Source organism: Coccinella septempunctata, chromosome 8, assembly GCF_907165205.1.
Source record: "Coccinella septempunctata chromosome 8, icCocSept1.1, whole genome shotgun sequence".
NCBI classification, from domain to species: Eukaryota; Metazoa; Arthropoda; class Insecta; order Coleoptera; family Coccinellidae; genus Coccinella; species Coccinella septempunctata.
Genome location: NC_058196.1, coordinates 29397001 through 29411476, shown reverse-complemented (window position 1 = coordinate 29411476; position 14476 = coordinate 29397001). Strand labels below are relative to the sequence as shown.

The following is a 14476-nucleotide window of genomic DNA, read 5'->3' as shown; positions in this document are numbered from 1 at the left end:
CCTCTTCATTCACAATCTTTCTGATTGTGGAAATATTCAGCTGAAATATAAGTCGTTTAGATTAAGATGAAACATTATATAAATTCTCTTACATTGAAAATGTTCGCTACCGTTTGACGTATTGTGGATTTTAGAATATCAGGGTATAACTATTTGAATGAGCGGACCTGAATTCTAAATAGCACTTCCTGAAACCCTGTCTCTTTTTTCAATCACTTTCAACATTTTCGAATTTTCGTAATACAAATTGATATTAGTTGTGGCAACGGCGTTATGACATTAACGACATTTCATGAGTGCCAACCTAACTTCGTTCTAGTTACAAAACTTGAGAAAATTATTTCATGGCCAACCGACTGCTAAAATAAATTTGAATGAAGTATAGTACTCTGTTCGCCGATGCTACACCTACGATAATTTTCGGAATGCCAAGAGAACACATCCTGGTTGAGCAAGATGCCGAATTTTCATTGCATCTCGTCATAATTCTTCCCCGCAGAACGAAAATTGCTGCTCGTACCAAATCTCTACATAAGCATTTAAGATGCAGACAAGTCGTCCAACTTCAAATGAAAACCGCTCATGGTCAGCATGTATTATGTATATTTCATTCTCTGTAGTTGCAATTTCCCAGCGAAAAAATCAAGATAACGGAATGGATGTGTAAAACAACTCCAATAAAGGAAATCCTGCAAGGACAAAAATAACATGCACAAACGCAACTCTCCGATGTATCTAACTTTCTACCTAAGTGGCATTAGCCAGTCTATAAACCGTCGATTTTTCGAAAATCTACCGTTGCCATGGATACATAATGAAACTGATAATACTCACGTAATTTTTACAACAATCACATCGTTTTTTTCGAAATCGTTTCTTGTCTCGAAAAGATCAGGAAAGATCCTGTCTCCGAACGTCAAACTATTGGAATTTTAACCGTTGTCATGGATATGAGAGGAAGGTGGTTTTTTGACATTTGAAGCTACATAGGCCACTTTCAGAAATATATATTCTCCCCTCAATTTTAACCCTCAAAATCATTCAAGTTAAAGAAAACAAAGCAAATTCCATATCCTTCTTGACGGTAAACTTTTCCGAACGCTTGATACCAGGTGATTTCGTATAAATACGTTTTTGTGTATTCCGAGAGCGAACTTATCAGGTTGAGATTTCCGAGAAGCGCGGAGTGAATCATCCGGAGATCGTGGGAGACCCTTGTCCACTCCAGAAAGACGCGCTTTCTCACGACAATCTACCAGAGTCGTAAAAATGTCGGAAAATTTTTTCGTGTTATTTTTTTTACGACTCACGCACCGGCTACTACACGTCCGCATTTCCGAACGAAATGTCAACCGAAACGTGACGTTACTTCGGAAAGAACTTCCAGGTAACTAGATGCTTATCTCGATGAATTTCCATTAGGAGTCCATTAGAACCGGAGAAGCGAGATTCATTATGAGTATTATGTTGAATTGACGGTCTTCAAAGCTAATATCATGAGTTTTGTGGGTAGGGTAACACAATCGCGTAATATTTTGAAAAAAATGTCAAATTTTCTGGTTAAAAAAATGTTCTGAGTGGTTCCAAAAAACGCGCGACTGGTACAAGAATGCAACAATTCGTTCATTCACTTCCACTGTGATTTATCGCTTTGTTTTGAATGGCGACCCGAGAATGACATTCGTCAATATTCCAGGTGTTTATCCTTAAAATAAACGAACCTAATAAGATTAAATCATCGAATCCCAGCGTATTTATCTTCAGTGAGATTGATAATCTCCTTTACATCCAACACGACTAGCTCCATCTTACGAAATACTAGTGACATACGACTCGTTTTGCGCCTTAGAAAGCTTTAGGTAGACAACCCATAATACAATTCATTCGAACGAATATGACGTTAAATGGAACGTAACGAAAAAAATTTGAAATGTCCATAGAAAAAGAGGTAAAACATACATGTCATTTAATAATCACATTTCACCAATCAGAAATCAGAAGCTAATTCTGAATAATCGAAAATAGTTCTAAAATATTCTTTTGAAGAAAATTAACAAGGTAACAAAGTAATAAATCTACAAGGTAACTTGTAGATTTATTTAAACAAAAAATCTCAACAAATAAAATAATATGTGCAGTTGTAGATATAATATATCAAAATAGTGCCATAGGTAAGTGCCTGAATTTTTTATTTCATATATAACCTGTATTGCAACTATGTGTCATGTTAAATGTATATGTACAATGTACAGAAGAAACTCAGTGTGTTGGAGATACGCCTTCCAGACGTGAGAAAAAATACTTCATCATTCATCGTTTCCTTTCAACTGTTTACGAAAAAGATGAAGCCGTCAGTGTTTTTGACGAAGCATTTTCTTATAATTCGAGTACTACTGGAAAACAATCAAGAATGCTGGCTCAGATATGTCATTTTCGTCACGCTTACAAATCAACCTGATGGGTTTACAGAAATTCGGCAGAAGTTTCCACAACTGTCATGGTCATAGTAACACCATGACAACACATTACTTTGGTCATAGTAAGACATCTCTTTTGGAGCATTTTTCTGTGAGCTCACAGAAGTGGAATTTCTTTATATTCCATTTGTAATATACATAAATAACATCGGTTAATGGAGAATTGTTGCCGAAACCATGTTCAAATCGAAAAATCGCTTTTTGTATTACAAATTGGAGGAAAAGCATCCTACCTTGCAAGTTATCCAACATGAACGTAAGAAGCTTCTGAGTTCCATTAGATTCGCTGTAAATAGACATCAGATCCTTACTGAGAGGATTCCCCGCAAGTCCAAGGACCATAAGATTGAATAACTTTCCTAGTTCGTACGGGAGGATCCGCAACATGTTGTTACACAGCTGCAGTTCTCTGTAAACAGAGAAAGATCAGTTTTTGAATCGACACTGGTAAGCTCAACATACATTACCAAAGGTCGGGAAAGGAAGATTGTTAGTTCGAAAGGGATCTTTGGGTGGATCTTGATGGGGAGTAGGTTGTGATTTTTTCAACATTTTGCCGAATCGACAACTAGAATTCGCAAAAGGAACAATTAAAATTTCAAAGAATATTCATTAGTGTACCAGGAAATCTATCATCAAACACGAATGCAACGAACGATGAAGAAAAATTTCATTACAAAAAAGCCGAAATGGTTTAACAAGATGATGTAAAGTGCACCACAGAAAAACAGGATCAAAAAGCAAATCTACCTTTGAAGTGGATCAGTAGATTGGTAGATTCAAAAATAAGAATGCATTGAATAGATTCTTTAAAATTGCAAGGTCACCTATAAAATATGTGTACATTTAAATACGTTTTTGGTATCGATCATACCAATATAAATCATCTAGAAGAGCCCACATGTCAATTGGCTGGGAACATTTCATCCAACAAATAATGGAATTCAATCAAGTTAAATAACTCCCAGAAGCATACAGCATAAATGGGGAAGTAATAAACTCCGTATTACTGATATAAACCAAAAAACTAACAAAATGAGAGAAATCAAATTGTTTGATCTCTTAAAGACAAAGTCCACGATCAACGTTTGCAACTCACCTAAGATGTATCAATTCCCCTAATTCAGCAGGAAGTGTCCGCAATTTGTTGGCTGAGACGTCTAAAGTTCTAAGATTGATTAACAGACAAATATCTGATGGCAGTCTCAAAAGATTGTTATTCCTTAAGTAGAGTGCCGTCAGATGCGTCATCTTAAATAGGCTAGGGCTCAGGTTCTTGATAGTTCCTACTATCTCCAATTCGTACCAGGAAGATTTCTTTCCGGCGGCTTGGTCTTCGGGTGACATGATTGTATGGGCTCGTCTATTTGATGTGTTATTCTCATATTTGTTTTCCTTGAAATTTCGCGGCATAATATATCCTAGAAAAATAACAAAATTTATGGGTACAAAGATGAAAGCTCACAATTGTCAAAGCTATTTCAAATACAACATCGGACATCCTGGAAATGAGAAATTTAATGAACATTTTTCAAAATGATTAAATAAAGTCATGTCATGACACCATGACATCAACCTATCAAATCAATGTCTGCATGTTAACAAATTTACTTATAAAAATGTTAATGTGGTAATAATAATGATAGTAAAAATCGTATCCGAACCGAATGAGGGACAATAAAGATAAACAATTGTTATATTCAACAGTTATCAAACAATTCATTGATTTATCAGGAAGAATAAATCGTTACCTGAATGAAATTGGAAAACAACTTTTGGAACTTCTTGTACCTTAAAAAATAGAATTTCGAAACAGGTCTGACCTCGATGAATGAAGAGTTATTTAACTACACACTAAAGTTCTTTTTTACGAGATCTTACGGCGCTGCAAAATTAAAATCAGGTTATTTTTCACTTCCTTATATATTTCATCTGAAAATTACTCACTAACAATAGTTCATTGCAAAATTCCAGCATAAATAATACTACCAAATTGTTGAATAAGGATTTCAAAAAATGACCATTTTTCCCAATTTTTTTTTCATGTTTTCAGATATTGACAGTGAATGAATTTTAAAGAGATCTTGACACTTCCACTCTACAACTAAAATTTCATGCCACATGTTGAAAATTTCTGACAACGAAACATATGTTTTCAATATTTATTAATAGAATCATATTTCATATTCTCTCTCTAGAACTCTCATTCACTGGTTTGATTCTCAAAATTGAAAAAGAAGTAAAGCTTTCAAAAAGTATATTTATTTATTGCCAAATTCAGAAAAACATTTTATGTTTGATTCATTCAAGTGATATTCTTGAAGTAAATTAAAAACAACGAATTTCAACAATTACATACTAAGTCAAATGTGAAATCATGCTAACTAAAAGAACCTTAGTGAAGATAACTGAATATTATAACATCAGTTCAATATTTATATCGTTTATCAATCTATTTGAGGTGAGTTTTTGAGATTACCCTAAACAATAAGAAATTGTTAGTTTTTATAATAATAAAATTTGAAATTGTACAATAGTACATTTTCAAATGGAGAAATTCTATAAAAAAAGTCAAAAATGTTTCACTACATAGGTTAATTGAGGTATTCATTGAACTAAAAGCAGGATATAATTGTTATGATGCTTCAGAACTCAATGGACACAACTTCTTTGTGATACTAGAAAGTTCAAATTTGAAACAGCTTTTTCTTGATTTATATTCAATGTAAAGAAATTGAAAGATACATAATATTCCACATCTTGAATATCCGAAGTTACAGATTATCTATTTAGTCGTTGCTCTGATCTGGTGATAGTAAATATCTTAAAATTCAACATCTTGAGCAGAAAAACAACAAATCTACCAATTTCTTGGAACAACATTGGACATACTGTCCCTGTCCTAGATATAAACAATAGCCATCATATGGTATATATCGGTGACAGCATTCTACAACTGGTACTAAGGTGAAAATTGGCGAATCCTCTTCTAGTCAAGAATATTATATTTAACCAAAATATGAGTATTGTGAAGATCATTCATGCAAAGCCAATAATTGACACTCTCGACAGATAGTCTAAAAAAGGCAATATTTTCGTTACCTTCATCTACCCCCTTGATTGGTGAGATAAGGAAAGAATTAGTTTTATTCACTTGACGTAGTTATTTTGGGTGTTTTCTCCCTCAGAAATACTTTTCCGATAATAATACTCAAATCTACATAAGCAATAGTTTAGAACAGCGCTTTATGTTTTGACCACTTCAATGACAGATGACGGATGGGTGATACGAAATCGAAACCACAAAATTTTGAAATGTCAAATTGTCAAATACGCATATCACGGAGGGAAAGTTAAAATTCAAAATTGCTGTAATGAATGAACTGAGCTACAACCCGCCCTGAGGTCGAGGATAATTAGCTGAGGTGGAGATTATTTTGAACATAGCTGTTACAAAAAATAAAGGTTCAATAAATGAAAAGTCGCATTACTCAATGGAACCAGAGAATATATAAAAGAAAAAGAAGCTGTCATATTTAATTTTAGTTTTAGTTTAGCATACGCGGTGTGCAGGCGCTTGCTGCAGAGACGGATTGTTCTATCCAGAAGTGGCCATATTGGTCTTTAGGGAGTGAACAAAATAATAATTTTTGTATTGAGTGCTAGTATTCATGCAGTAGTTCATCAGCAATACCCAATATCTAAAAGAACTTTTCGTTAGTGGCCATATGGCGTGTTTACATACACTGAAACAAGAAATTAGGACATTAGAATCAATATTTACTAAGACTCATGAACGATTTCAGATAATAAGCGCGAGTGTTGATGAGTTGAGTTGTAGGTTTATAGGGAAGAACGGTAAAAAGTATGAAATTCATGCTAATATAACGGTAAGTGCTTTATTCATATACCTTGCTCTTCAAATACTTCGAGGAATCGTCTTCCCTGTCCTTAGGGACAGTCGATATTTTATATTATTGATAACAAAGGCTGTCCATTTTGTTTTTTCTTTTGACATTTAACATATGTATTTAGATCTTTTGTTTTCCTAAACAGCTGAGTTTGTCAATGAGTACGTTTCCTGATACGAAATTCTGATGATTTCCGTCTTTCATAACAACAGCCAAGATATTCGAAAAGAAAGTAGGAGGAAGTCATGTCATGAGTAGTTTGTTTATTTTGCAATTTATTATTGTTATTGACCTCGATTGAAACTTTCGCCAAATCTGGTAGCAACTTTTTGGACAGACCCATTTATTAAATCGGTTGGCAACCGTGAGCTGAACGAAATCGTTCTTTTTATGTAGGTAACGTTCTCCTAAAAGTGAGATTCGTCAATTTCACTTTTGTATGGATAAACCCATTTCGTAATAGTTTCTTGGTTGATTTAATCAATAAATCGATACAATTTTTTTGTCTTTCATTTCTTCAACCTTGGTTCAATATGGTCCTCGAAAATTTTACCTGCACTAAACTCCCTTAGGTGAGGAGACAAATTTACAGTTATTGAATGACGGGAAATGGACCTCTAGTTATAGTGAATGTCAACATGAATGCCGTAAAATCTTCGAAAGCCCTTGAAATAAATATTTTCAAAAGAAACTCCTCGGGGGGGTTCTTGACGTCTTGGCAATTTGTTCATACCTACCTACTGTCGTAAACCATCCCTGTAGCCCATATACGTATTTTGCAGTAATTCAAATTACCAAGTTAATGTCTAGCCCTATAAATTTTGACGCCATGGAGAATTGATGCAGCTTAGTTTTCGATATTATACAATAATATTCGATTTTTATCTAGTTACTCATGGCATGGGTAAATTAGCAACTTCGATTGGCACTTTTGTTGTCATTTACGTCAAGGAAATTCATTCCGCAGAAAAAAAATTAAACAGTTTTTAGTTAAAGCCAACCTATCCGAATACTTATACGATATTGTTTATGTTGCCACTAGTTGTGTTTTATTAATTTTCACTAAAGGATTTTTGATGAGGAAAAATCTTCATACTTAACCTAACCGTCCTAACCTATCGATGAAATGTCTAGTTTTCAATTAGGCGTCATTTCCCTGGATAAACTTGATATATTTACCAAAAATAATTTCAATTTCATTAACATCCGACAAGCTAGCGTTGCCTACTAATGAAACGTGAGTTGCATCCTTCACTCGAACTGCAGGTTATGTGAAGATGCTGGTACCCGCCGAACTAAATTCTCGGTAGGTGAAAGAGATGAAAAATTCAAATATATCCTCGGTTTCAGGAAACCTACCCGGCTGTCCCGCCAGTATGGTTCGCCGACTCCGAAGACACAAACATCACAAATGCAGTGCAGTTACTGAGTCACACGCAAGGACTAGACAATCACGTCATCCACCAAGTGTCCATATTGCTCAAAGAACTATGTAGAATGCACTCGATACCTCCACATCCAGATATTGTAAGACTGCTCAATCCCCCCACTCTCTCCACGGAAGATGGGTAAAACAATTTTTTGCTGTAAATTTTTCTAAAACTCACATTATGGGTGACCTCTGCAGGATCAGCAATGGCGTAGAAACTATGGAAGATGAGGGACTAGACAGTGAAGCAGATGGGGAAGTATTGGACAGCGACGCTGAAAGCAGTGACGAAGACGAAGATCTTGCCATGGAAATGGAGGAGAATATGCCTAGGGTTGACGAAATGAACGTTGAGCATCTAGCCATGCTGGAACGGTTACGGCAGAACCAGAGGCAGGACTATTTGAAGGTTGGGAAAACGAAGAATGATAAAGTTGCTTTTAGGGGTTGAGATTGATTCGTAGCGTTCTACTCTCGATAAATGGACATTGGCAAGTGGGCCTGGAAATCTACCATTCAGGGTTGATTAGATATTGAATAAAATCTATGATTATGAAAGCCAAAAAAAGCTTCTCCGCAATTTGACTCGAATCAATGTCACATTGCACTGCGGTCTATGATCAGTGCCAACTCATCTTCCGTCAAGTTATCTTAACCTATATGTCTGACGTCGACTGTCAAAAATTCCGTAACCTACCCCAATCTGTCCTGGAGGTTTAAATTCTCTGGTTTCCTAACGTCAACGGGAAACGTCAAAACTTCTTCGTTTCGTCTCGCATTTTGAGTATGTTCCGGTTTTATTCGGGGTTAGTAATATACTGTAGTGGGTGTATGAGTCCTCGCAGAGCATTACAAAACTATCAATCTTCGCGGAGGTAGCCACATTTTCAACATAGGAATTTGGGTTCACAGAATTTTTTTTTCTATGTTTATGTGTCTTCGACACCAGCGGCGGCTCATGGTGGTTTGAGTTGCGGAGGCTAAATTCAAAATCTGGTACTGTGGTCAACCCGAGTTCGTTTTTTGGCTAATTCGAAGTGGTAGATCACGAATATGTAATTAGTTTTTTTCTAGGATCAAAAAAACGAAAAATTGGAAAAAGTTGGTCAACTTTGGAGAGCTGCAGTAGCTAGAAAAATTGTACTGGACATATGCTGATTTTTTCACATGTAGATTGATCCTTCGTGAATAGAATGGTCCAATTTTCATCAATCTGCAGCGTACAGTTTGGAAGTTATGATTTTTCCCGAGAAGGTCCAAAATTTCGAATTTTCCTTCGACCATAACTTGAAAAGTAATGTTTTTTAAAGATATCTGTTTGCATTTTTGTCATCTACGCCCTCGAATTAGGTAAGAGTATCAATTTGGTTTCGATCGGAGTCAAAAAATTTTTTTCGAAAAAATCAAATTTTTTTCGAAAAAATCAAATTTTTTCCATACATATGGAGAATTTGTCAAAAAATTCATCGTCTCCGATTTCCATCAAAATCGCAATATTTACTAATTCGAGGTCGTAGATTACGAATATGCAAACAGATTTTTTCTATGAGGATTATTTTTTAAGTTATTGCCTACGGAAAACCCGAAATTTTAGACATTCGCGGCGAAAATCATAAAATCTAAACTGTATGCTATAGCTGAATAAAAATTAGACGTTTTTATTCGCAAAGTATCAATCTGTATGTAAAAAAATCAGCATATGTCTAGTACAATTTTTCTAGTTGCTGTAGCTCTTTGAAGTTGACCTAATTTTTCCAATTTTTTCACAACAAGTCGTTTTTCTATTAAACTACTTACCTTAGAGAAAAACTAATTGCATATTCGTGATCTACGATCTCAATTTCACCAAAAAACGAATTCGGGTTGATATAGGTCGATAGGTTGAAATTTGGGTGGTTTGACAACATTGTCAATAAAACGCTGCGAATTGATTAAAACCCAAGTTAATGAATCCCGAAATAAAAAATGTAATATACAAATTAAATATCACCCAAATATGAGTTGCAGTAGTTAAGCATCATAAATCCTATTTTTTCTCACTAGATGGAGAAACATTTACCAGCTTCTCTGGAAAATTTTGTATGGAAAACCGTTTTGTTCAATCAGATGACCGTTTTCAGGGATCTGTTTCGGGTTCCGTGCAGGCGACTGATAGACTAATGAAAGAACTCAGGGATATATATAGATCTAACTCATTCAAGAACAAAATGTATCAAATCGAGCTGGTCAATGATTCGCTCTACGAATGGAACATACGTCTGATGGCTGTCGATCCAGACAGTCCGCTCAGTCACGATCTGAACATTCTCAAGGAGAAGGAGGGAAAAGACTTCATTTTGCTCAACATGATGTTCAAAGATACTTACCCTTTCGAGCCTCCGTTTGTCAGGGTTGTACATCCGGTCATTTCTGGTAAGAGGTGAAACGTTCCTTCGATTGTTGATCATTTATTCATCGATTTTTTTCAGGGGGTTACGTATTAGTCGGTGGCGCCATATGCATGGAATTACTAACAAAACAGGGATGGTCCAGTGCTTATACTGTTGAAGCTGTCATCATGCAAATATCAGCTACGTTAGTGAAAGGAAAGGCGAGAATTCAATTCGCTAACAAAGTTTGTTCTCACGGACAGTACAGTTTAGCGAGAGCTCAACAAAGTTTCAAATCTCTTGTTCAAATTCACGAAAAGAATGGTACGTATATCTATAACATCCTCTTATTAGGAGATACGCCTTTAGACGTCAGAATGTCACACGAACATACGCTTTTTCTTTTCGTAAATAAAAGAAGCCGTAGATAGCATAATGGGGAATTCTCCTCAATTTGGGTTTAAACTGAATAATTATGAGTTTCATTCATGAAATTTTCAGATTCACCACGGAAACTATTCAAAATCAATCTTCAAATATAGATTTTTAAAATTTAAATCGCTTTGTTTCAAGTTTACGATTTGGCAACAGCGCCTACTAGATAATAAAATGAACAATGTCCGATCAGCTTGTTTATAAAATAACAGCTGTTTATACAGCCATCATGAGGCGCGCACTTACTGGCGAGCCTCAATAGCAACCGACCATAAAAATCCCATAAAATTTAGGACCTTCCTCGTTCGTCGTAGACTTGATAGACAGCCATCTTTGTCTATCACATTAAGATAATGTAATTGTTGGCCTTTATTATCAACGCATATTTCAGTCGGCGTTGCCAGTTTGTGCAATTGACACAAAACACTTTGAATTTTAAATACCCAATTTCATTTTTCATTTTTGAGTACTTGAAATAATTTTTTTTCACAGGCTGGTTTACCCCACCCAAAGAAGACGGTTAATAAAAAGTCCACTGTGCCAATTCATCAGCAAAACCACTCCTTCATCCAACCGTCTTCTATTCGAAATGTGTTCTTATTTAGTGCCTATTTTCCATTTCTTTATAAAGTTTTTCGTCATTGTAAATATTCACGAAATTGAGCTACATTTTTTTGCGCGAAATGTAAACATGGTAGAGTCAATCCTTCTGGAAATATTAAAATATAAATTTTGGTTGAAATTTACTCGCTATTCTTCTTGATTCTCCACAAGATATCAAATAACTGGAGTATGATTCATGGGAATAAATGCAAAATCAAAAAAAAGTTATGGCTGGATGGTTCTTGATTTCGAAGTGTTTTATCACTTTAATTTTTGTTCTGTGATAATTTTGAAATTGATACCCTCCTAAGTTGCACTTGAATTAAAAACACTTTGATTTAAATTGATACCAACTGGAGCATGGAGTCATCAATATTGGTGAGATAATGATGCTTCTTTTCTCAATTGTTGGAATTTCTTTGTTACTATCATTTGGTACTGAATTTGATGAATAATTATTATTCAATTTATTCTACAATTTGTTCAAACCATCGTTCATAATGTTGTGAAGAAGATAATGTACCAAAAATGTTACTGAATTATGTTTGAATTTAATTTTTTTTCGCCCTGTATCATATTTGAAACAATTTGTTGTTATTGCCGATGGTAAATATGGTTTTGCGTGACATAAGTTGATTGTTTTTCTAGACTATGCCAGCCAGTGTGAACTTCGACTGATTTAAAAAAAATATATATTTTTTTCAACAGGTGTCTTTGAAATGTGCAATTGAAACGGACGACTGATGGTTTTGTGAAACATCTCTTATAGTATCGTTTCCATATGATTTACTTGGTTATCTTTGATTTATTGGCTCCGTTTTGACTCTGTTTTTCTTTATTTGTCAAATAAATGAGCGATCTTTCATAGGTTGAAACATTTTGTAATAGTATGGATCATTTTTCAAATCAGGTTATTGAATTTTTCAATAGAAAACCATCAACGATCAGCCTAAATTACACTTTTAGTTGACATTATTTGGCTGTGGACACATTTTTTTTTTTTCATTTACAAAAATCACCCTCATTACCAAAAGCAAGCTACATACATATTTCACTTAATATTAATATAATTAATATTGAATGATTTTTTTTAGTATTATGTTTGATTGATTTTTGATAAATATCGTTCTTAGACTAGCCGTTTTCCATACCTACATCTACTCTAGTTTAAACTTAGTGTTAATTTAGTTGATTGGGGCAGCAGAATTTTCGAATTGTGTACAAATCTAAATTGTTTTTGCTGCCGTATCACTTTGGACAGTATGTGAAAATGTGCTTTTTAGTTTTAAGGTTAAGTAATAAATTAATAATATTACTAATTTCTTGTTTTATTCGTCACTTACCTGTGAAAATGACGAGCTAGCCAAAAGAACTATTTGTGTTAACATTTGGCCCAACAACTTGAGAAACAGTAATCCTCCAAAAGTGATGAAAAAATGTCATAACGCTCAAGGAAACGGATACATTTATGATCACTTTATGCATCGATGGTGGATAAAAGAAATTCTCACGGAATTCTTACTAAAGTAAAAATATAGATTCCGCTTTTTCTTATAGCTTGATCGGGGAATCAACGCTTGATTGACGAATAGACGTCAATTTGTTTTCTATCGATTATTCAGTCATGATGATTTAGAATATCATTCTCGCATCAAATTATGATGTCCATACGTCCATTCAATTATTCTCAATTGCTACTTCTTCAATATATTCAGAAATGAAGTTCAGGGATTTCGTTTGAGAAATCGAATGACTGACAAACCGTTGATCGGACAATCAAAGTTTTATGAAACCGACTGTCAATCTGGAAGTGTTCTATGGTTCTGGAGGAGAGTTGGTATTGGTATTTGAGATAATCTTCGTTAAGAAGCCAATCATAACCCAAGAGAAGAGGCTCAGTTCAGAGCCTAAAGGAGAACTCGGGCCAGAGACGCTCTGGTCGAGTGTAATTTTATGATAGCTACGCCATGCGTGCTTAAGTGACGTAGCATGTTGACAACAGTCGAGTACTTCCGATTTCCTATTGCGCCTCCTTTCTGTCTCTATTCAAGTCATATTTCATCATGAATCTTCATGTATAATTGTCGACCTATCTGTATCTACATGAAATCATACTATTAATATCTGGGTAATTGAATTACCAACAAGGTAGATCGCTATTAGTTGAAGCGAATCTCCTGGCTCGATATCAGCGATTTATCCTTCAACGTTTAGATTCAAATCGAATTTCTTCTCTCCCTGTTCTCACAATCGTGACATTGCAACATCTCCAGAATACATCGTCCGACAACCCTGTTATTCCAGTCGTTTCTGAGTGACAAGGACCGGAACAAAGTATGCATATCATCCTTCGTCCAAAACTGGCCTCAAGGTCCTGCGTCCGTTGATGCAGTCAAGGGTCGATCTGTCTGGGAAAAAATTTCAATGAATTCTGGTTCTTGCCTGTGCACATTCACTCTCTACACGCCCAGATGTGATATCTGCGAGAGTACCTGAAAAGTCGTCATTTAATAAATTGAACATGACGTTTTTCAAAGCTTTGCTCAAGTTATAAAACTTTTTCCATGAAATGAGTACTAAAATTAAAGCGCAAAATTCATATATTCGGCACTTTTAGGTACTATTCTGTAGAAAATTTCTCGGCTTGGTCAATTTCTATGTTGAAATAACGAAGAATATTTAATAATGGTAACTAAAATGATCTTGGAACATAGATACACCAATGTTCCAAGAAAATGGCAGATACAAATGCTACATGCAATGCCAGCAAGTGTCACTCACTTGTTCGTGGATGGCAGACTACCCAACATACACTTTTGCGCGAGAAATTTAAATTCCGTTTAGTTTTCTTGATTTTCCCATGCAAATTTTGCATTTTTCTTCCGTTGAAACTTTCCACAGAGTATGAGGAAGGCTTCAAAGACAAGATTATTGAAATCGGTTCAGCCATTTTTATCTGTTGCGATGTCAACGCAAAATAGGGCTCCATTTATAATAAAGATTATGCAAATTTTATTGCATAGTTGAGGAGTTTAATTGTAAGATGGGTAGCTAGGTTTTTTTAAATGTAAACTCTTATTATGATTTATTTCATACGTCCTTTCATCTATTGCTACCCAAAGAAGAAGGGATGTTTTCGATAACACAAGAACATTAATCACTCCTAAAGTGTACCTATATCATATTGACCTCAAAATACATAAAAAAAGTTCGATTAATTTTTCCACTATTACTTTTAATGTAGGAAGTATC

General features: G+C 34.9%; 2 protein-coding genes across 7 annotated transcripts in view; one reads left to right on the top strand and one right to left on the bottom strand.

Moving 5' to 3' along the window:
* The window catches only part of LOC123319297 (CCR4-NOT transcription complex subunit 6-like), a 53420-nt gene extending 47647 nt beyond the window's left edge, over nt 1-5773 (bottom strand). The window contains exons 1-4 of one of the 5 annotated variants that reach the window (XM_044906184.1): nt 4425-4591; nt 4229-4362; nt 3577-3898; nt 2711-2886 (exon numbers count right to left, since the gene is read on the bottom strand). In XM_044906184.1, coding sequence (XP_044762119.1) covers nt 2711-2886; nt 3577-3890 — 490 coding nt within the window. In that variant the 5' untranslated portion in view covers nt 3891-3898; nt 4229-4362; nt 4425-4591. Of the gene's footprint in view, nt 1-2710; nt 2887-2939; nt 3046-3576; nt 3899-4228; nt 4363-4424; nt 4592-5579 lie in introns of those variants that run through there. The other 4 variants (XM_044906183.1, XM_044906185.1, XM_044906186.1 and 1 more) reach the window with 4 other exon arrangements.
* On the top strand, nt 4804-12543 carry LOC123319298 (ubiquitin-conjugating enzyme E2 Q2). Of its 2 annotated transcripts, none has more exons than XM_044906189.1 (6): nt 4804-4938; nt 7739-7956; nt 8016-8226; nt 9938-10229; nt 10286-10510; nt 11114-12543. In XM_044906189.1, the coding sequence occupies exons 1-6, from the start codon at nt 4855-4857 to the stop codon at nt 11143-11145; spliced, it is 1062 nt and encodes a 353-aa protein (XP_044762124.1). In that variant the 5' UTR covers nt 4804-4854; the 3' UTR covers nt 11146-12543. The 2 variants fall into 2 exon arrangements, with proteins under 2 accessions (XP_044762124.1, XP_044762123.1); XM_044906188.1 differs by lacking the exon at nt 4804-4938 and adding an exon at nt 6026-6367.
* Nucleotides 12544-14476: the final 1933 nt, after the last annotated feature.